This window comes from Lacerta agilis, chromosome 7 (assembly GCF_009819535.1).
Source record: "Lacerta agilis isolate rLacAgi1 chromosome 7, rLacAgi1.pri, whole genome shotgun sequence".
In the NCBI taxonomy this organism is placed as follows: Eukaryota; Metazoa; Chordata; class Lepidosauria; order Squamata; family Lacertidae; genus Lacerta; species Lacerta agilis.
Genome location: NC_046318.1, coordinates 22,930,449 through 22,953,653, shown reverse-complemented (window position 1 = coordinate 22,953,653; position 23,205 = coordinate 22,930,449). Strand labels below are relative to the sequence as shown.

The following is a 23,205-nucleotide window of genomic DNA, read 5'->3' as shown; positions in this document are numbered from 1 at the left end:
GTTTTCTGGGGAGGGAAGAAAGGCGGGCTGGGAGTGGCGGAGGATGGGCGCGCCTTGACGCGCGGGGAGGCAAAGGCGGGAGAGACCACCACTGCCACTGCCGCCGCCGTCTCCGCGCGTAATCGCGAAGCGGACCCCTATGTGCGTGTTGGCGGAGACTCCTGACGGGAAAGCCGCCTCCTCGGATCGCGACAGGGTTGCCAGCCCTTGGATCGCAGCTGCCACCGGTACGCGCGGCGCGCCGCCGCCACCAGCAGCAACAGCACCGGTACCGATCTTCTCTATGTGAGCTTCTCCGGATGGCGATAGACCGGCGACGAGAGGAGGGTGGAGGTGGAGGAGGGCGGCAGCTACCCGAGGAGAACGGCTCTTTGCCGGCCGGGGAGGCGGACCCTGCGGCTGCGGCGACGGCCGCCCCTCCTGCCGGGGGTCTGGCGGCGGAGATCCAGAGCCTGCCTCCGCCTCCGCCTCCTTCCGGGTCGTGCAACCCGCTGCTCTTGGATTACGATGGCTCGGTGCTGCCTCTCCTGGGCGGGCTGGGCGGCGGGCACCAGAAGACCCTCATCCTGCTCACCTGGATCCCGGCCCTGTTCATCGGCTTCAGCCAGTTCTCGGACAGCTTCCTCTTGGTGCAGCCTGTCTCTTGGTGCAAGGGCACGGATGGGCAGGGCAACTGGACGGGGCACCCGCACCTGCCCGCTGCTGCTCGGGGCCTCGCCACCAGCCCCAGCTACAACCACAGCAGCAGCAGCAGCTACAGCAGAGGAATGCTGGCGGCGCCAGAACTGCCCACCCCAGAGGGGAAGAACGACAGTTACTGTGACTGTAGCGAGAGGTATCACCGGATCTCGGCTGGCCTCCAGCAGAACATCGTCAGCAAGGTAAGCACTCATAATGTACATGCAGACGTATGAAGCTGCCTTAAACTGCCCGGTAGCAGCTGGTCAGGACTGAGAAGTTTGTTTATCCCAGCCCTGGTACCTGTGACCCTTTTAACTGGAAGTGAACCTGGCACCTGCTGCATGCAGAATCTTTGCCCTACAACTGAGCTGTGCACTGGAATGAGGCAGGAGGGTACAGTTTCAGTTGTATAGCTGCAAAGGACTCCGGAGAGGTCATCTGGTGCAGGGCTCAGTTTGTGCCAAGGCTCGCCCAGGTCTCAGCCCCTGAGTTGCTTTGCCATGCAAAGCCACCTGGTTTAGATTGCAAAAAGTTGCCTTCTGCATGGAGGAGGCAATGTTTGGGCCAATGAGTGTCCAACAGCATGCAAAGTATGTAGTCCAGCCCCTCTGTTGACAGCAAAATGCCAGCCCTGGTGGGCATGCCAAATAACCGTGTGGCGCTGGGGAGAAGGACTTGTAAATGTTATGCTACTTGGGGAGAAGGCATTTTGGCATTATCTTGTGTGGCCTTTGAATATGTGAAGCAAAGAAAGGGAAGGGACCTCTGAGCAGAGGATTGAATTTCTTTGATACTGTGTGTGAGAGTGTGCTGGAGATGATGTTGGGGCTGAGCAGCAGCGTGAATCAAGTGGAACCCATGAGTATAAACTTATTCTGAAGGGTGTCTTGTAAGGGTTGGAATGCAGGAATATATTTCCCTAGTGCATTCAGTGATGTCATGTAAGGACATCCCAGGGGTGTCGTCTGGTCTTGCTAGAGAAAAAGCAGGCCTAATCTTTATTGTCTCCAGCCCATAAGATATTGCATCTGTTTTCATGGTCCTTTACAACTCGCAGTGACCCTAGTTTAATACAAGAGGTTACAACACCCTGCTTTTGAACAGCAACTGTGTTGGGTAAATGTTTTCCCCCCTGTGATAAAGTGTCTGTACTCTTACCCTCTGAATCACATGCTGCTGAAACATTCTTTTGCACTGCCTGTACAAGTGTGTCTAGATGTGGATTCCATTGTGTACATTTCTCAGTCAAGAGCTGTGGCCGTTGCTGACACCCATGATATTTCTGCAATGAATTACTCACAACAAATAGAGCATCGCTGTGATGTGACTTGAGGCTTTTGCCAGTGGAAGGCAAGTTGGAACAAGGTTAGCTTACAATGTGAGGCAATTCAGTCCAGTACAGTGTATGATAAGAAAGCACTGGAGTTTTAGGGGTGCTAGAATAGGTCTTTTCTAGTTATGGCTGCAGCTATATTTGCATGTAACACTAAACCATAGTTGGGTTTGTGCACTTATACTCCCACCCCCTTATCCTCTGATGTGCTCATGTGAAGAAAATTGGAAGCTTTCACTTCCATTTTCAGCTAAATATGATAACTCATTCTCCCCAAATCTGGATAAACTGTGGTTAGTGTTACCTAGTTTCACTGCTCTATAGTCAACTTCAAACCACGATTACGGATCCTGGCTTCTTTCGCTAACCACCATTTCTTTCTTTCTTTTTAAATTAAATTAATTTCCCAATATTTACCCAATATTACCACAGTTTTGTCAATTATGCAGATTCCAATTAACATCAAAATAATTCCAATTACTGTAATTAAAAATGTATCCAATTTAATCAAAGTGGTTTCCCGTGCTCCTTGATCAGTGTTTTTTTGTCCAGTTCTTATATTGCTGCGGTTCATATTTTTTATTAACATCTGATTACATTTCTGTTGGTATATTAACCATTAAGGTAACAGCTGCATTTTTAGCAATTACTATGCATGTTAATGCCTTATCTAACTTTCCATAGGATTTCAAATGAGGTGCTCTAATTATTTTCCTTTTCTCTGTGTGTGTCACTCTGAATACCGTGTTTCCCCGAAAAAAAGATATACCCATATAATTAGCTGTAGCAGGATTTCTATGCATTTGTGCAATATAAGCCATACCCCGAAAATAAGACATAGTGACGCGGCGCCTCCCTTAAGACGGCCTGGATAGGCGTGGCTATGCAGTGTACCGACGTGGAGCGGTTAAAATAAGACATCCCCCCAAAATAAGCCATAGTGTGTTTTCTTGGGGGGGGGAAATATATGACAGTGTCTTATTTTCGGGAAAACACGGTATGTCCAATTATAAAGTCCTTGGCCTTTGTCTACTGTCCAGTTCTTAAAATTCCTCCAATTGCTGTTGTCTCTCAGGGTAGCTGGGATGGGGCTATAATCCTGGAGAATCCTCAAAATACCTCATTAGCTCCCTCCCATCATGTTCTCATCTTGTTGCTTGGTGTTTCTGGACAACAACATACTCCAACAGCCCACTCTTTCTCACTACTCAGTCAACATCTAGAAATTCCCACAGCCTGAGAAAGAGGGATCCAACTTCTGCCACAGGGGATCATTTCTATTTTAGACATAACAAGAAACCACAATTAGTTTAAAAGGGAGCTGAAAACTTCCAATCTCTTTGTGGCTGTGGCAGAGTGAGGATGGGGGAAGCTCATGCATTCAAAACTAAACCATGGCTTGGTGTTGTGTGCAAGTCAGGTCTTATAATTTGAAAATTGCTAGGGGCTGTGAGAACTCCTCTGGAGTGTGCACACATTTCTTTTGTATTTCTGTTTTTATTTCTTTCTGTCTTACATTTATATACCACTTGATTCCCCCAAGGAGTTCAAGGTGGTGTTTATGGTTCTCACCTCCTCACTTTCTCTTCACAACAACCCTGTGAGGCAAGTCAGGCTGAGAGACAGTGACTGGCCCAAGGTTACCCAGTGAGCTTCATGGCTGAGTGGGAATTCAAACCTTGGTCTTCCAGGTTGTAGTCAAACGCTCTAACCATTGCACCACACTGATCCGAGTCAAACAGGCGTTGCAGCATTTCTAAAACACTATCAAAAACCTGTTTCTCTCATTTAAATGTACAGTATGTTAAACAGGTTGCTGTTTCATAAAGGCCACCAGCTGCAAAGCTCTGAGGTTAATAAACTGGAATTATCAGCTGCATCATTCCCTCTAACTTGGCTGGTTCTGTATCTATCATTATGTAATCAAGTGTGGTTTGTCCAAAAACAAGATGGGAGCTTCTGCATACATGGAGAACTCCTTGGAAGTGCATTACTTTTTATATCTGCCGAAGACCTATGCTGAGTGACTTTCAGGACATACAGAATGTTGAGGGCGCCTGAACCATGAACTATTGAAGGTGTTAGTTTGGGGGTGGGGTTGAGAGGAGGCCTGCTTGAACCATTAACAGTTTACAGTATCCTGGAGGAGGGGACTAGGTTCTGAGGGATGCCATGACATTATGGCCACTTTCAAGAAGGGGTTGAAGAAAAGGACACCTTTTTCATTTGCACTCTCCAGAAACTTCACTCGACCTCTATAGCATTTTTTTCAGGGTCATAGCTGGTGCCTGTTCCTTCCACAGCAGATGGAAGTTTCAGGAAGGTATGAAAGAAAGCTTTCCCCTTCTCTCCCAACTTGCTCCCCCCCCATGCCCGCTAATAGCCCTGAACAGCATTGCACTGTTCCTGTTGTAGGATAGCTGAACAGGAAGAGCATTATTGCCAAGGCTGGAGATACGCTGCAAGATTTTGTTGCAGATCCCCACTTGTATTTTCCATATTTACTAATTAGTGTGGGTGCCAGATCGCACTTTGCCTTTGCAGACGACTCATTTGCCCTAATAATAGGCTTGGAGGGTACTTTCCTGCCCACTGCATTCCCAGTGTTACTGTAGTAAACAACTGCAGTGTAAAATGAAACTGTTACATCATCATCATGGTAGTTCCCTTAATCCCAAACACCCAAAGCTCAGCAAAACTCATTCCTCCTGGAAACTCTGTGTTCGGATTAACTGTGCTGTGAACTAGGTATGCAGTAATCAAGTGACTACAGTCCTGCTTTCTCTTGCCACCTTCAGGGGCTGGTGGCAATCGCTGAAAACTGTTTCAGCTTCCCTTTAAAAGGTGTGGAGGGTCCGTCATACCTGCTTTTAAAATAAAGGGTGTGTGTGTGTGAAAACGTGTGTATTGAGTCAGACATCTTGATATTGTTACAGCCACAGTGTTTCCAAATGCCGTAATTAGCCGATGCAACATTCTGGCTAATCCTGCTAAACACTTTGCTAATCCAACTAATGATGCTGTTGTCTCCATTGGCTAAACCATTAAAAATCACAGATGGGGTGCTTGCCAGCACAGTCATGGCAGAAAAAGATGGTTCCTTATTGACTCTTACAATTATTACAAGGGATCCCCTCTAAACCTCCATCAAATCACAGGTGTACGAACACAAGAGCCTGCTGGATCAGGCTGATGCTCCATCTAGCCCAGCATCCATTTTACAGGGTTGTAGCCAACCAAGTCATACTCATAGTAGACTTGTTGAAATTAATAGATAGGTAATAATAACAACAATAATAAATCTCATCCTGGGGGCGGAGGGAGGAAATGGCGCCTAGACATTCTGTTGTGGTGACCGTAACCTAGGTTTAAGGTGCCATTGGGCGATTACGATACAATAATCTTTATTGTCATATTGTCCCATACAGAACAACGAAATTAGCTAACATATCTGAGTTTCTAGCACTGTGTGGATAAGACAATCCTAAAGTAGCTTAACAAATACCCTGACATGATATAAAACAGCTTTCTGTGTTCTTAGCTTTTATAGGAAGGGTGAGGTGATTGGGGGCTCAAGCAGTTTTAAAAGATCCCTCTGTTCTGAAATCTTTCCTATCATCCTAATCCCAGATAAGACTCTCTGACTGTGGTTACACTTTCTCCTTTGTCACTCCTCACTTGTTTTAGGACTGCACCCAGGCTTTCAGAACAGGTTCTTGAAGTTACAGGTAGGTAGCCGTATTGGTCTGCCATAGTCAAAACAAAATAAAAAAATTCCTTCCAGTAGCACCTTAGAGACAAACTAAGTTTGTTCTTGGTATGAGCTTTCGTGTGCATGCACATGAAAGCACACAAAAGCTCATACCAATAACAAACTTAGTTAGTCTCTAATGTGCTACTGGAAGGAATTTTTTTAGGTTCTTGAAGATGAGCCCTCCCACAAATTAAATTGTCACCTGCAGTCATTAGGGATTGAACATGATTTAAAAAAACAAACAAACCAAGTTACTTTGTAGAACTCAAACAAATACATAGAAAAAGAGCTGACAATACATTTTGGAACTGTCAATGGGTTTATTTAATCACAGGTCTAGGTTGAAGTTCTGACACTGCATTATAACTCAAAGCTTGTAATGCGATGTGGCAGTAAATCTCTTGCTCTAGATTAATCTTGTCTGTTATTTCTTTAAAGAAACATTTAATTGTGTTTGGAATTACTTCTGAAACTTCATACCTCCCTTCGGCATTATATTCTTGGCCGAGGTAATGTGCTCATGGGGCAATGAAGGTCCTGGCTGTTAAGCTATGCCTTTGGTTTGTAAGCCGCTTTGATCAGTATTGAAAATGAGGGTGTATAAGCTAATTGCCAAATGGCACCTTAAACCTAGGTTATGGTCACCGCAATGTAATGTTCTAGGCTCTTCTTCTTTTTTACAGTTAAATTTCTTCTTGTTATTTGGATTTCATTTTTATACCACTTTATATTTTAAAGGAAACACCTCAAAGCAGTTTACAACACATTAAAACATTAAGTAAAACAAAATACAGAATAAAACAAATTCAAGCTTCAAGGAAAATAAGTGACATTTTGCTTTTCCTATATTACTTCTGCTATGGGGCAGCTATATAAATTAAGTAGGTATATAAATTAAGTAGATAAATATAGGAAAAGCCTCTTGGAAGCCACTTAAGTCACAGCCACTTAAGCTACCTCACAGGGTTGTTGTAGAGATTAGCAGTTGGGATATAAATGCAGTAAATAAGCTCTTCCGCTTACCTGCTTAAGAAGGCTGGAGAGGCTAGCCAGATGGAGATGTCAATCAATTGGACCCGTGCCAGTAGCAAAAAGCGTTTGGTGCCTGGCTAATTTCTAACACTGTTTGAGATTCATTTGAATGAAAAGTGACTTAGAAAAATGATAAATCAAATCAACTCTCTCAGAGACAAATTGTGTATTCATTAGAGCTAGCTATCCCACACAGCATTACGGATTGATATCTTAGAGCAATGTAGAAGAAAGAGATGCTGTTATTTCTTCACTAGGAGTGAAACAGAATGACATGGGAAATGTAACTCTGAAGAGCTAGCAATCTGCTGCTGTTGCTGTTCTACTTCTCAAGTCCAAACGTCTAGTGAGCCTAGGTTGTAGTCCTATATACACTTAGTTGGGAGTATGTCCCATTCAATTCAGTAGGACATACTTCCGAGTGATGTATAGAACTCGAATGTGAGACCCACTGGGCATTATTATTACAGCCATGTATTTAAGCACTAGGGATGCGGGTGGCACTGTGGTCTAAACCACAGAGCCTAGGGCTTGCTGATCAGAAGGTCGGTGGCTTGAATCCCTGCGACGGGATGAGCTCCCGTTGCTCGGTCCCAGCTCCTGCCAACCCAGCAGTTCGAAAGCATGTCAAATTGCAAGTAGATAAATAGGTACCACTCCGGCGGGAAGGTAAAAGGCATTTCTGTGGGCTGCTCTGGTTCGCCTGAAGTGGCTTAGTCATACTGGCCACATGACCCGGAAGCTGTCTGCAGACAAAAGCCAGCTCCCTCAGCCTATAGAGCAAGATGAGCGCCGCAACCCCAGAGTCGTCCACGACTGGACCTAATGGTCAGGGGTGCCTTTACCTTTTATTTAAGCACTAGCCTGGTAGCCATAGACAAAAGAGAACTTGTATGCAGATAAGTGAGTAGGGTGCTGGAGGAGGGTTGGCACAATCTGGCCCTCTTCTGTGCCCAGCATAGAAACCAAGCTGCCTGCCTGAGGAGGAGATGTAGTGATCTGCTTCAGGAGGGATGGAGATCTCTATTCCATATCTTCTAGGAATCAGCAGGCGAAGTAAACTTTACTTTTGCAGGCAACTTTTTTTTCCTTTCTTATTTATAAAGCCTTATTAAATCACCAACAACAACTCTTAACAGCCATGTATCCCACTAATGTCCTTCATGAAATGAACTACTGTATGGACCGTTGAGGTCCTAGTACCGTTCAGTGGGGTTAAATATATCATTCTATGTTTTACAAGGTTGAAAATAATTTGGCATTGGGTACAGAAATGAGATCTCTTCCTGAAGAACTTGCTGTCAGCCAGGGCAGCTGATTAGAAGAATTACACTTAAAAAAAACCAACAACCCGAAGAAGAATTGCATTAAAACAACAGCCCCAAACTCCACTATTAAACATTTATTGAGTTCCAAGAGTACATTAGTTATTTCACAAATCATAGAATGACATGGTTCCTATCCACTAGGTTTACATTCTGAGCAACTACTCTATCATGATTGTGAGACGGTGGTCGTCTTCCTTCCCATAAATATTTATGGGAGAATTGGGGGTTCTGATTAATTTAGAGCAACGGCATCCATTACTGCAAATTACAGTTTTATCCTATGCAAAGTAGGATTATAGATTAAGCAAATGGCTAATGACAATGAGGATAACAAATCATATCTATGTTGTTGTTTTTTAAGAAAAGATTCTAACATTTTTTTCAGGTTTTACATGCATATGGTTATCGGCATCGCATGACAATAATATATATCAGTCTGAAGACATGGATTTACTGCTGAGTCCCCCTGAACACTTTGTTTTACCGTTTTTGGTTCATTTCAGTCTTATTGATAGTGGGGAGCTACATGAAAGTTCATTTAATTTCAAGAGTGCTTACAGAGCTGGCACCAACTCTTTCAGGACCAAGTACATATCAAAATATGCAATTTGTCATGCTTTCAATAGCACACATTCTAATGACTCAGTCCACAACTCAATTAAGCCACAGTCCTGGGAATTAAACCTATTTGCAGCACTCTGTTGACCACATTTATTTGAAAGTCTCATTTATTACATTCTTTTCCAGTCTTTCTTTTAAAAGCTAACTTATAGTGCGATGGTCCTCAAACTTTCAACCTTCAGAGGACTCTGGCCACGTAGATTAGCCGGCCAAAGAAACCTTGTGTATTATTGCAGAGGATTCTGGGATGTGTTCTACAGCAGTGCTGTTCAATCCTGGGTCCCTGAGATTGGGTCAGCCTTGACCATTGACTAAGCTGACTGGTGATGATGAGAGCTGTAGTTCTCCAACAATAGGGAACCCAAGGTGGAAGAATGCTGTTCTTCCACCTTTCTCAAGTTAATGCAGGACAGTGGCAAGACAATAGTGAGCTTCACAGGTGTGAGTAAGCCTTGGAACCCACCCAATATTTTCTGGTAGTTATACCTTGCAGGAGAAGAAAAGCAGCAATGGAAGAATCTTTTGTTCAGGAGATTACCGGAGGAGTAATGTGAGAGCATTCCCAAGCGTGCTTAAGATAATAGCCCTAGTTATGTACATAGGTAGACAAAAATAAAACAGAATCCAGCAAATTGTTCTCCTGAACAAGCCCTCTTGAAGCTAATGGGAGATGGCCAACTTCTGTTCACTGAAATCACTTTTTTCATAGAGCAGGTGTTCATTCAGTTTCCTCCATTAGAGTAAAGAGCCTTCCCAGATGGCATATTGTATCTTACATCAGCCCTGTGACATAGGCCAGTTCTACCATCACTCCTGTTACAGATTTGAGAGCTCCCCCCCCACATAACAAATGCTTAGCTGAGATTTGGACCAGAGACTTTGACCAACATGTAACCTCTAATGTATAACCAGTTCTAGTTAAGATAGAACCATCTCCTTGTGTAAGTCTGTTTCAGTGATTGGGAGTATGGAACCAATTGAGTGCTAGTTTTATCAGCATACTCAAGAACTGATAAGTCTTTTGGGCCAGTCGCAGTCACTGTATATTTAATAGGGGGAAATGTTTTCAGGTTTCGTGACTCATAGAATCCTGGGGTTAGAAGGGACCGCAGGGTTCATGAGCATGAGTTTAAGAGTCTCATGCTCTACCAACTGAGTTATCATTGCTATCTTGGCTTCTGAAAATTAAAGTAGATATCCCGTGTACATTTTGGAGTGATTCAAATGCCTATGAGTTCACTGAGACTTACTTATGAGTAGACATACCAGATGGTTGTGCTGTAAGATGCCTTAAACTTGTCTGTCCCAGAATTACACAAAGCAGAAATCTCATACAGTGGTACCTCGGGTTAAGAACTTAATTCGTTCCGGAGGTCCGTTCTTAACCTGAAACTGTTCTTAACCTGAGGTACCACTTTAGCTAATGGGGCCTCCCGCTGCCGCCACACAATTTCTTTTCTCATCCTGAAGCAAAGTTCTTAACCAGAGGTACTATTTCTGGGTTAGCGGAGTCTGTAACCTGAAGTAACTGTAATCTGAAGTGTCTGTAAACCAAGGTACCACTGTAATTGGATTTCTCAAGTTATTAGACCATAACTAGCCTGAAAGAACCAATTCTCATCCAGTTTTACTAAAGCTTCCCATTTCTGGTCTCCTGGAAGCAATATGTTACTCATCACAGGTAAACCAGGCAGCTAGCTGTTTCAAAACCTGGACTGACAAGATAGTTGTGTATGCCAAGGGCTATACCCATGATGGAGAGCTACCTAGGGATCCAGTTAATTCTGCACTTTCCACTGTTGCAGTAACATTGTTTCCTTGTCAGGGTACAAACATTTAGTGCAATCAAATGTTTAATGTTTTGTCTTGTACCGGAATGTGCCCAGGCAGCAGCTCAGAAAGCACTTAATTTCTGTGTAATTCAGTGGTCAGTCTTTTCCTCCTTCCTTTAATGGGGTCAGATTGTAAATATAGTTCTGGGTGATACAGCAGTATGGGTTTTTTTAAAGTGCAGTGTATGCCACGCAGCAATTATCACCCGTCTTCTTAAAATAGCCTTTTCTATTTCAGCTTGCACTTCGTATAAAGGTTTTGAGGAAAGACAGCATTTTTATCTCTTCCAAAACGTTCCTAAATAGGATCTAAATTTAGAAAATGTTGGAGTAAATGCTTCAGCTTGTCCTTTTACCCTCATTTCTGGCTGCTTGGTTACAGCCTTTTGAAACAGTACTCTTTTTCGCCCCCCACTCTCCCCCCCCCCCAGTACGGTACATATGAACTCAATAATTGTTGCAGGAGATTAAGGGATTTTAATACAAATGCAGCACTTCTGTTTTGGAAAAATCACATTTTTCTAGCACTCAAAAGTATATTAATTTATACCATGCTAAGCTGTTGTCTTTCATGCCCCAATACCAATCAGATGTTTATTGTGTCTCATTGTGCCAATGCTTAAAGAAGGGACAAACTGTAAATAATAATAATAATAATAATAATAATAATAATAATCACAACTTCAGAAGAAGAAAAAGTGACAGGTTAATATAGCAGGTCAAAGAGATATTACAACATTCAGACCTGGTTAGACCCCTTGAGGAAGATACTTAAAAGGGGTCCCTAATGATCAACTATGGACTACCTCATTGGGGGGAGTAATTTATGCATTTTCGGACCCCTTGAAAGAATCTACAGTCTTGAAACTCCAGTAACACATGGGAGACTGTTTCAGGCTTTAAATCATTACAGGAACATCACCTATCCTTGAAGGAAACTTTTGCAAAACTGCCACCTAGGATCTTGGAGGGTAAAATTATTCTCATCTGGGATGGCTTGAAAAGAGGACTAGACAGAGAATAAGGCTAGCAAGGGCTACTAGCCACAAAGGATATATGCCACCTCCATGGTTGAAGGCAGCAATGCTTCTGAATACCAGTTGCTCGAAAACCAAGAAAGGGAGAAAGCTCTTATATTTGATTTTTACGTAGGCTTCTGGTTGGCCACTGAGAAGAGGATGCTGGACTAGATGTGTCATTAGCCTAAGCCAGCAGGCTCTGTGTTCTTAAAAGGCTAAAACATGCCAACAAAACTGTTCTTCTGTAGTTGGGTATTGGCAGCGGTGTAGCAACCCCCTCTGGCGCCTGGGGTGGATCAAAGTTTTTTTTTTTAAGGGCAGTTGCAGATTTCAGAGACGTGAAGTAGCTCCACCCCCCTGCAGCATCCGAAACACCCAGCAACCACCGTACTTCCCTCAAGCTCTCCTGCTGCCCAGGATCCCAACCCCTGATGCACAACAGCCACTGTGCTGCAGTACGGACCCCCGTGGTGCCCTACGGCCCCCACTGCCGGGTGTGGACTGTCCCCCGCCCCACCCCTGGCTAGCTACACTGCTCGGTATTGGGTAGATATGGTTTACATTTATAAGAGGCTGGCCAAGCCAGGCCCAGCAAGTACAGTGAACATGACCCAGATTGCACACACCTAGCATGAGTTCTGTGGGCTGTATAAATGTTGCAGGTCAAGTGGGATAGTGCCTATGAAATCACTTCCATAGAAAAAAGAAGATCCTCAGTCCCACTGTTGTTTTTTCAACTTGGGTTTGTTTGGTTTTTTTTTTACATTTAAAGGTTGAGCACGATTCTGCACAGGAGAACTTGGGATAGTACTCAAAGCAAGCCCCAGCATGCTCACTGTACCCTGCCCAGGGACAGTAATTCTACCCATGCCGTTTTGGGTTGGCTTTACTTTAAAAAAAAAAAATAATAATTTAGTTATTTGAAGGCTCTGCTTTCTGTTTTAAAAAAATGTATACCGTATTTAAAAACCCAGTTATTTGAATGCACTGCATCTGCCATACCTGTATTCACTGTTTTGTTTTGTTTTGTTGTTTAAAAAGCAGCCAGTGCTCTTTTATCTGCCACTTCAACATTAAGCCTTCCCCCACTCCATTGTGTAGGGATAGGATATTGTGTTACTGGAGCTGGAGGCATGCCAGGAAGAGAATGGAGACAGTTATACTTATTTTAAAAAATGATTGGAAGGACTTTTTCTCCCCCTTTTGTTTGCTTGCTTCACTCCATTATATGTTCCGTCCTTGGCACAATTGTTCTCTGCTGCACACAAAATTGTTCCTCCCTCCCTCCCCCCATGCGAAACTGCATGGTTAATTAAACTTGTTAGTTTTCTGATTTCCAAAATATATCTGCAGTGAGCCTTGCTATATGCAGTTGGGAACTAAGAGAAGGGCTGGGAGAAAACTCTGATAAAAACTTGTTCCTATGGAAGATAGGCTGCCTGCCATCCAATGGTGGATCACAGGGTCATTTCTAGTAGGCAGCCAATGACTTGCTGATTGCTAAGATTCTTATAAAGGTGGTTCATTTATTAGTTACATTAGGTAAGGTAAAGGCAAAAGGTAAAGGGCCCCTGGATGGTTAAGTCCAGCCAAAAGAGATTATGGGGTTGTGGTGCTCATCTCGTTTCAGACCAAGGGAGCCGGCATTTGTCCACAGACAGCTTTCTGGGTCATATGGCCAGCATGACTAAACTGCTTCTGGTGCAACGGGACACTGTGATGGAAACCAGAGAGCATGGAAATGCCATTTACCTTCCCACCGGAGCGGTACCTATTTATCTACTTGCACTGGCATGCTTTTTGAACTGCTAGGTTGGCAGGAGCTGTGACAGAGCAACGGGAGCTCACCCCGTTGCACAGATTCAAACCGCTGATCTTCTGATGAGCAAGCCCAAGAGGCTCAGTGGTTTAGACCACAGCACCACCCGCTCCCTATATTAGTTACATTACATTACATTCCACCTTTCCTCTCAAAGGAGGATATGCTGGACGAGGTGTACCTTGATCTGATCTAGCAGGGCACTTCTTGTGTTCTTGAGCAAGAGTGCATGCTGAGGATCACTGAACACAGATCTCTAAACTGTTAAGGCAGTGTAGGGAAACTTGATCCTCTCTGTCTGGGCCTCAGGACTCTCCTTAGGACAGGCCCACTCTCTGCAGGCCACACTCCTTATTGACCTTTTACCTCACACTTCTGAGTGGTTTTTTCCCTGGCTGGGATGTGTCTTTGAACTCTAATGCCTCTTCACTTGTCTGGGTGAAGGCTAGATGATTTGGGATTATCGTGAATGGATTTTTGATGTGGAAGGGCTGTAAGACTAGCTCAGTTCTGGTGCTTCAAAGCTGCGCTCCATCAGGATGTTTTGCTGCCTCCCACTTATAAATCTGGGGCCCTCCTGCACCCACGCTGCCATGCCCCCCCCCCCCGACTGCACTATTTTCTGCAGTTGCATTCGCACTGCTGCCATTATGCAGCAGCAAGGGTACAGCATGAGTGGGAAGGGCAAGGGCCATGTGACAGCAATGTCAGTGGTGCGGGCAAAATCGCAGTGCGGCTGGCAGTGGACCAGTGGCAGGGGTGAGGAGGTGGTTAGATCTGCCGCCTGAGGCACATAGCTTCACCGCGCCTCATTGAAGACTCCAGAGCTGCTCAGGGGCGCAATGTTCTTGGATTGTAACCGTATGTCTTTTTGTCATATGTCCCAGTTAGAGATTTTCTTGAAACACAAAGGAGAGCCTGCCAGCCTGAACTCTGCCCTTTGCTTTAAGGTGCCACCGTGTTGCTTAGAATGGTGCTGCCCTTGGTCATATTAGGGTGGCTGAAATACTTAGGATGCCTGACACCAACCTGGAGGTGTGCCACTACTGCCAGAGCAGGCTAGTCAGCTATGGGGATGCCAGATCAGCTTCAGCCCTTTTTTCCTCTGGTGAAAAGGCTGGGGTTAACCATGTTTCTCGAATTTATTCAGCATACGCTTCCTTATATTGCCAAATGCAAGGAGCAGAGCCAACACTGGAGCTGGGAAATGTGTGGCTTTGCCTACTACTGGAGTACACAAATGGGTGGGGCTGGCAGCTTTGCCAAGGCTGTGTTGTGTATCCTCCCCCCCCACCCCCGTTTTCCACAGGAGAGACTCAAAATTTGCTGCAGATGGGCTGTGCGGCATTTAAATTGCTGAAACTTTGTGGCCAGGGGGGGAATTCCATCGGTTACAATGTTATGAACTGTAACAAGAAGTAATATTATTAGGGCCGACAGAATGCCAAAGGGGCAGGTTATCTCATTAAATTAGTCTGCACATTTCTCTGCTGTGGCAAATAAACAAGTAAATTGAGATGGCAAATGACTTGAATTTCCGCTGTGCCTTTAAAAAAAAAAACCACCACTAGTAACAATGTCAAACAAATAAATATTATTTTAAAATATCTGGGAGGGTTTCCTTAAAAGGTGGTGGAGGGGAATTAGATTCTGTTACCGTAACAGAATCCCTGCTTTTGTACAGCTTTCTCCTCCCAGGCAATATAAAAATGTCTTTTTATATTGTTCTGTGATAGCTGAATCTCTGTTCTAACTTGATTGGATTTACAGTCAAATCTTGTGCACCTTTTCTTGGAAGTATGTCCCATTATGTTCAGTGGACTTTACTGCTACTAGTAAGTGTGTTCTGATATTCCAGGAACTAACATTCAACTTAAACCCAGCTTTGCACAAGGCAGTCTTGCTATGGGTGCAATAGGTCTTGCACAGTCCGAGGCAGCCAGGCTGGCAAAGGCTAGCGTAGAAAGAAGAAAGCCTTGTTTATGGTTGCATCATAGCTCAGATCGTGTTCTCCCTGGGCTGACTGATTGCAGGTCCATGTGGGTGTTGTTGGCAGGACATTGTGAGAAGCCTTCAAGTTTCAAAGGTGAGATAGGAATGCTTTTGGAATAGCCTACTCAGCTCCATGAGTTTGGAGGGGTTATGATTGGAACAGAGGGAGCTTCTGAATAAGTACAGCCACTTGGGGTGGATGAGAAAAAAATATAGCAGTAGGACCTTCGGTCCTATGAGCTGCTCATAAACTCAAAGATGGAATTTCAAAATGGAACCTGAGAGATTTGGACCAATGTGTCTAGTAATCCCCAGACTAACGAGCCCTGCTTCAGACGGACTTCCCAGCAGGGACATGCAATTAAGCTTCACTCAGAAGCTGAACCCACAGACACAACAAGGAAGCAACAACAGAGAGTGAAAATATTTCTCATTGAAACTAAGCTTTTGTCCTGTGTGCTGCTATGTACGTAGTGGTACGCGATCGGAAAATATTGAATGTAGGACAGCATTTGGCCATGAATCTGTTTCCTTTAATATATATATTTTTAAACCACACAAAGAAGGAAAGAAAGAAAGCTCTGCTGCATAGCTTTGCATTTCAAAATATTATTCAGTGGAGTAGCCTAGAGGGAAATGAGCAACTGTGCTATGTCGTGATGGGAATGGCACCTGGCTGTTTTTGAGGGAATGAATGTGATATTGCGCCCTCTGTTAAGGGCGAAAGCTAGCAGGTCCCATGACACATGCAAGGCTTCGTTAAGGGGTTCCCTTTCAGGGTACAGGCTGGCGTGTTTGGGAATTTGGTTTGTGTTAAATTGTGTACAAAACTAGGAGGCGTTAGATGCTCTGTCTGCTTGCTCTCCCCTGGCTGCTTTGCCAGCATTCAATTCAGACATTTTTTAATAGCCACCTTGGGGAAAGCCATTTACCTGGAGGCAGCTGCTGACAGCTCCAGAAAGGGCATTAATGGTGGCAGGAGCAGCCAATGTAGGAAGCGGTCTTTTGCAACCTGCTTTTTGCTGAGTGCCAGCCAACCCCCTGATGAGCTAAAGCAGGCATGGGAAAGCTTTTTCTCTTTGGAGGGTAACATTTGCTTGGCGGGGGCACTGTAATCTGTCAGAGGGTGCATGCTTAGTGGTGGGGTGTGGCAGGAGCCAGAACAGGGTTAGGCAACCCATTTTCTTCCTTCCTTCCTCTCTTTCTGCCACCTACTTTCCCTCTACAACAGCTGGAGTTTCGGAACCTTTTTCAGAGGCAGCCCCATGTATAACACATTGCAGCAATGTAACTTGGAGGTTACCAGAGCGCAGATGGCAGATGTTGAGCTATCCCTGTCCAGATAGGAGCACATCTGCTGGGAAGCTGATAGAAGGCACTCCACACCACCGAGGCCACAAGTACCCCTCCCCCAAGCTGTGCACCCGCTCCTTCAGAGGGAGTGTAATGCCATCAAGAGCAGGCAACCACCCACCCATCCGGTCTAGGGGACCACCCCACTCACAGTGTCTCAAGTCTTTTCTAGATTGAGCTTCAGTTTATTGGCTCTCCTCCAGTTCATTAGCGAGGCAAGTATGAGCTAGGAAAGTAACAAATGTCAGGAGTAATGCTCTCTCAGAAAAAAAGCAAAGTATAGACCCCTTGCTTGGAAATGTCCTTAGTAACAGAATGCTGCAGCAGTAGCCAGAATGCTGTAGCTTCTACAGGCACCTGGTGTCTTCTTTCCATGTAATGTATTGTCCAGAGATTTCCTATGTGAATCGGGCCAAATATGCCTCATATAATCATGCATGAATCATGCTGAAGCTTTTTTCATAAGTAGCTACGTAGCAACTTCACCAACTACCTCTGAGATTGTATGCGTAGTCCTCCATTGATCTTCCAGCTCAGGTTCTGAAAACTCTTTATTTGGGGAGGCCACTCCAGGTTCCCCCACCTTTTTCATGTAGCTTGACTGTATGCACGGAGTTCAGAATCTCTTGTCATTTGCAGACCTCCTCATGCAGAAAACTGTGGTCAGGCTTCTCTTCTTTCATGAGAAGAGCTTTTGTGCAGAAACCCGGGGGAATCCTGTTAAATGTGGGTTTAGCCACCGTGCCTTGTGATGCAGCAACTATGTGTTCCACATGCCTTCCAGCTAACATTTAGGCCTGGGAAATGTTATCTCAGCTGCGTGAAGGCAGCAGAGGAACAGACACCCTGGTGCCGTATCCTGTTCATTCCCACTCTTGCAAACAACAACAACAACAAAAACCCTTAAAATAGCTTGTTGAGCAGGTTTGCGTGATGAGGCTGAATATCAGCTGTGTTTTCCTATCCTGCTTCATTTGTCCAAAACCTTTCTCAGAAAGTGTGATGCTCTGGTGATTATGCTTTGTAGCAGGATCTTAAAAGGGGGGGAGCAGTGCTGTCAAGTATCCCGTTTTCCCGGGGATTCTCCCTTATTTCAAGCAGTTTCCCGCTGCTCTCCCTTATTTTTTATTTCCCTTAAATTTCCCATTTTTAATGGAAGCAGCTCCTCCCCTGCTGGCCAGGGACTGGGTGGGAAGACCTCGCCTACTTGGAGAGAAAAGCCTCAGCCCTCAAAGCAAGTGGGAGCCGTTTCCCGTGCTTACGGGGGGGGTGTATTCCTCCCCCTGCATCAGCCCCTATCCGTTGCCACCGAGCCCCTCAGCCAGCCAATAGGGTTAGCTGGTGGGCGGAGCCTGGCTGCCTTTGAGCAGCTGCTGCTTCCTGTCCTATTTTGACGGGATCAGACAAGAAGACAATGGGGCTCCATTGCGTGGAGCACATGGCTGCCCTCCTCTTTGCTGGCTGCCCTCCTATTTGCTCCGCTCCAAGCCCAAGGCCGCTTGGAGTTTACATTGCTGCTCCGCCCACTTTTGCTTCTGGCTCCGCCCACCACTGACATGTGACTGTCCCTGGGATAGGTGAGACTGCTGATCCCTTATTTTCAAATCCGAAACTTGACAGCTATGGGGGGGGGGAGTTATTTATATAAGAACTTAAGAAGCTGCCTTTATACTGAATCAGGCTATGAGTCCGTCTGTATTCCAATATATCTCCTGCTATTCCAACCAGGAGCAGTCCTCCTGGGTTTTAATGAGAGGTCTTCCCCAGTCCAACTACCTGAGAACCTTTGAACTGAAGGTGTCGCAGATTGAATCTGCATGTAAAGCGATGGCCCCTCAGACGGCACCATGGTTTTTCATGGTGGTTTGTCTTCAGCACTGGCAGAGGAAGAGGAGTGCGGGGGCAGTGTGATCCTGGTCGGGTGCCATCGCAGCTGCCCTCCCGCCTGTGCTGGGCGCTGCACCCCCGCAGGCAGCATGCCACACCCCCAGGATGCGTGCCACACTCCTGCGGGCAGCGCACCATGCCCCCGCCTGCTCTCCCCCTCCCCCCGGTGCCGGAGCATGAAGCTCCGCCACTGGTCTTCAGAAGCACTTGTTGCAAATTAGAGATGGGGACAGCACTCTTGTGCTCAAGTCCTGCTTGTGGGCTTCCTATAGCATCTGACCTGGCCATTATTTAAATAATGATGACAACGACAACAGCAACAACAAGAACAAGAATAATTAGTTAGCCTTTGACCTAAACCAGCAAGTCTCTTCTTTTGATAAAACAAAGCTTACTTAAGAGCAGGGGGGGGGGGACAATGATTTTTTTTTTTTAAATTTAAATCGGGGTGTTGTTTTTTTTAAAAATCGGATTTTAAAAATAAAATGCTTTTGAAGGAAAAATCTTTCTAAAGATAGTTTTCTATTTAAGTTACATTATAGTCCAAAGGCTATTCATCAGGAAATAAGGATTTGTTTACAGTTTTTCATGTGTGCTAAAACTCAGTCTAAGGTTTTTTTTTTTAATGTTTAACCACATCAGTTAAAAAACATTGATACATATGCTATAATGTTAATGTTTTAGTTAATAAGTTGTTTACCGGTAAGTTGTTATTAAGGAAAAGATTATTTTTCTCCTTCCAATAAAGTGTATCAGAAAAGTTGTCCAAATATAAACAGTTAACTTATTAAACCTCACAATAATTTCATAATTATCTGTCTATGTGTTTCTAATAGTATAACCAAATCAGTAATTTTTGAAATAATTGTAAAAACTACTCTGAAAATTTATTATTCCAAAAATGAAACCTTCATCTGGTTGTAAATATTATGATTATACCAGCAAGAATGAGTCTTTCTGTAAAAAAAAGAAAAAAAAAAGATTTAAATCAAGTCTTACTGACTAGTGATTTAAGTCATGATTTAAATTGTGATTTAAATTGATTTGATTTAAATCAAATCCACCCTGCTAGAGAGAGAGGGGGGGAAGTTAAATTGGGTTTAAAAATCATGAATTACCGGTAGTTCACAGCCCTAGCTAAAATGTTAGGGCAGAATTCATTTTGTTAACTGCTAGATTAATACTGTAGTAGTCACTGATGCCTATTGCAGAAGGCAATTTATTGGAACAGCTTATGATAGTGAATACATGCAAACTTTCCAGAACTCTAAAGGCAAACCCAGCTTCTCTGAACGGATGATTACAGATGACCAAGCCCTGGTGTATAATCTGGTATTCACAGCTACGTATGAAAAAATACTCTGGAAAGGTGCTTTAAAAGCTTGCTCACCAGGTGTTGTGGGGCTCCAAGCTTCATCATATCCAGCCATCAGGGATGATAAGTGTTTTGCCCTCCTCTGGTGTCTACCCATGCTATAAGTAATTCTATTCAGGTGTATGAGCGCACATTTTTTTAAATGCATCTTGTTCTCTTCTTCTTTTCCAGTGGGATCTTGTTTGTGATTCTGCCTGGAAAGTCCACATCGCAAAATTCTCCCTGCTTGTAGGATTAATCTTTGGCTACCTAATAACAGGATGTATAGCTGACTGGTAAGTGCAAATTCACACGGAGATTAAAAGCGATAAATATGTCTCTCTCTCTCTCTAAAGCATTATGAAACTGCTTTTCTCCCCCTTGAATGCTATTACCTCTTCCATAGCATTCCACTTCAATGCATGTGTCACAAGTGCAGTGCATTTCACAACTGACTTGCCGTTGATTGATATTATTGTTGTGGAAAATGAAGTCATTTTAAATTTTTAAAGAAGGTGCTTGAGATAACACGGGTGGCTGAATCTGATGTACTTTCACTAAGGCTGGCTGGAAGCCCAATTTTATTAAACTGTGATAGCCTTGCAGAGGTGGCTGGACCAGCTTTGGGTCACTATGTAACAACATATTTTTTTTTAAATGGAAGAAGATGGAGAGAGCAAGGAAAACAAAAGTGCTACTTAACCTGAAATGACATGCAGTATTTCCCCAGTACAAAGATGTATTTCCTCCAGAGACACATAAATTTATTCCTGTCCAATCATGTGGTCCACCACCAGTAAGAGAAGAGAACACTTACATACAAATGATATACAAATCTGAATAGCAGACAGGAAAAAAATAATTTTTTCTAATACTAATAAAAACTGCATTTTTAATTTTTTTTTGGGGGGGGGTAATTCTTGTGCTTTGCAAAAGAAGCTCTTCCTTCTTGCATCCCAATCCAAATTTAATTGTGCTTCAAAACCAAGTATTTTTACATGACCAGTTATGCAAGTATGCAGATGGAGATGTGTGTCCCATATAGAATTCCCACTCTCTGATGTTTATATCAGTGTGCATCAGATATGTGCCTCCAGTACCTGATTCTGCAAGTGATGCACATGGAAACTGAAGATGCACATGGACCTACATAGTCAGGCATGTTTCATAATCAGTAAAATGAAAGGCTAACAACCTCTGGCACAACTGAATGATGCCCTGAACTTTATTTAAATAAAAAAGCCTTCCCAAATACATTGCATATTGGAAGTGAGTTCATAGTTTTTCTTGCAACGTGTTGATACAGCTGAGAATCTTCCTAGCAGGTCTAGTTCCATGGAGAACAAAAAGAGTGAGGCAAAGGGTGGGAGGAGATGCAAAACACTGAATCTATGCTGCAGTCAGAAAAATACATCTCTTGGTCTCCAAACAAACAAACAAAACAAAAAAAAGCTATTTTGGGAAATATTTCTCCAAATGGTCTTACATACATGTAAATAGACCAAACTAAGAAATCCCTTGTTAGACCCCGGCTAGAACATCTTCCTGTTGCTTGGCAACCAGCAGAAACCGAGACTATGCTTTATTAAACATGTTCGCTACTTGAGGCTGGATTAGCTGTTAGGACTTTGATCTCATCTGGATAATGGCTGCAATCTATGGCACAGCGGTCATAGATAGCATCTCCACCTGCTTCTGCTTTTCTGGTTGGAAATAGTCACCCACACAGCAGGCTCCTTAAGGAACAAAACACGTTATATACACACATACATACTTGGAAGGATTTCTGTGTAGGGTTTTTTGATTGCAGGGGGTGTTTCCTTTTAGCTGCGTCTGTTTGCTTTGTGGACTGAGAATTGGTGCGCAAGAAGTGAATGGCACTAGAACAATTGTGTATGTTGTGAGAGATCTCTATTCCAAGATGTCTTGAAAAGAACATCTCCAGTGTATATCTTTGGCCATTTGAAAGGTACCAATGCAAAGCAATAGCGATTTTGAGATACTCCATTTTAAGTAGGTGCTGTGCATTTTGCTAGAAAATAACGACACCAAAATGTTTGTGAATGAAAAAGGGTTTGCTTTTATTCCCGCCCCCAAACCACCCTTCGAAACCAAATATTGATGAAACTGCCGAATCTATAGTCAGGATTGAAGTATAAGAAATAAACAAAAAGAACTCTAGAGAGCCAGTGTGGTGTAGTGGTTAAGAGCGGTAGACTCGTTATCTGGGGAACCGGGTTCACGTCTCCACTCCTCCACATGCAGCTGCTGGGTGACCTTGGGCTAGTCACACTTCTCTGAAGTCTCTCAGCCCCACTCACCTCACAGAGTGTTTGTTGTGGGGGAGGAAGGGAAAGGAGAATGTTAGCCGCTTTGAGACTCCTTCGGGTAGTGATAAAGCGGGATATCAAATCCAAACTCTTCTTCTTCTTCTTCTTCTTCTTCTTCTTCTTCTTCTTCTTCTTCTTTCTGACACACCCAGTGGGTCTTTGTCCCCACCTCCCACTGGAAAGCAGATCCTGATGCTTCATGACAGGAGTGGGGGACCTGAGGCTCTCTGTGTTGTTGGACTGCAACTCCCATCAGCACAACCATTACATTGTATAGCCAATGATTATGTTGGGTGGAAATTGTAGTCCAACAACATCTAGATCTGTGTTTCCCAAACTTGGGTCTCAAGCTGTTTTTGGACTACAACTCCCATCATCCCTAGCCACCAAGAGCTATGGTCAGGGATGATGGGAATTGTAGTCTGAAAATGGCTGGAGACCCAAGTTTGGGAAACACTGATAGATTGTCACAGGCCCCCTGCCCCTGACTTATGAGAAGCTGGCTTACCATTTGTTTATGGAGAGAATTCAAGGAGCTGGCAAAGCTTGGCAACAAGGTTTCTGAAGGATCAGCTGCTCCCATATGAGCCTTAGCACTCATCGATATTGTTATTGGAGACCCTTCTCCAGGTGCCCATTCTACATTGAACGTCATGTCTCATTCCTATTCACCCTTTAACCCATGAAGAAACATGAACGGTATTAGGCCAACTGAGAGCGGTAGGTGACATTTGGAGATGGGAACCCTGGTTGTAGCATCCCCCTCCCTAAGAACACCCGAGTGGAGCCTTCTGTTCTAAAAACAAAGGTATATTATTTCAAAATGCAACACATATTGCTTACAGACCTACTGTGTGATATTGCTCCTTA

General features: G+C 44.1%; 1 protein-coding gene across 2 annotated transcripts in view; it reads left to right on the top strand.

The window, feature by feature from the left end:
- The first annotated feature begins 242 nt into the window (after window positions 1–242).
- Window positions 243–23,205, top strand: part of SLC22A23 (solute carrier family 22 member 23) — an 84,327-nt gene continuing 61,364 nt past the window's right edge. Inside the window, exons 1-2 of one of the 2 annotated variants that reach the window (XM_033154484.1) lie at window positions 243–881; window positions 20,198–20,301. In XM_033154484.1, the coding sequence (XP_033010375.1) occupies window positions 300–881; window positions 20,198–20,301 (686 nt within the window). In that variant the 5' untranslated portion in view covers window positions 243–299. The remainder of the gene's footprint in view (window positions 882–20,197; window positions 20,302–23,205) is intronic. The other variant, XM_033154485.1, reaches the window with a different exon arrangement.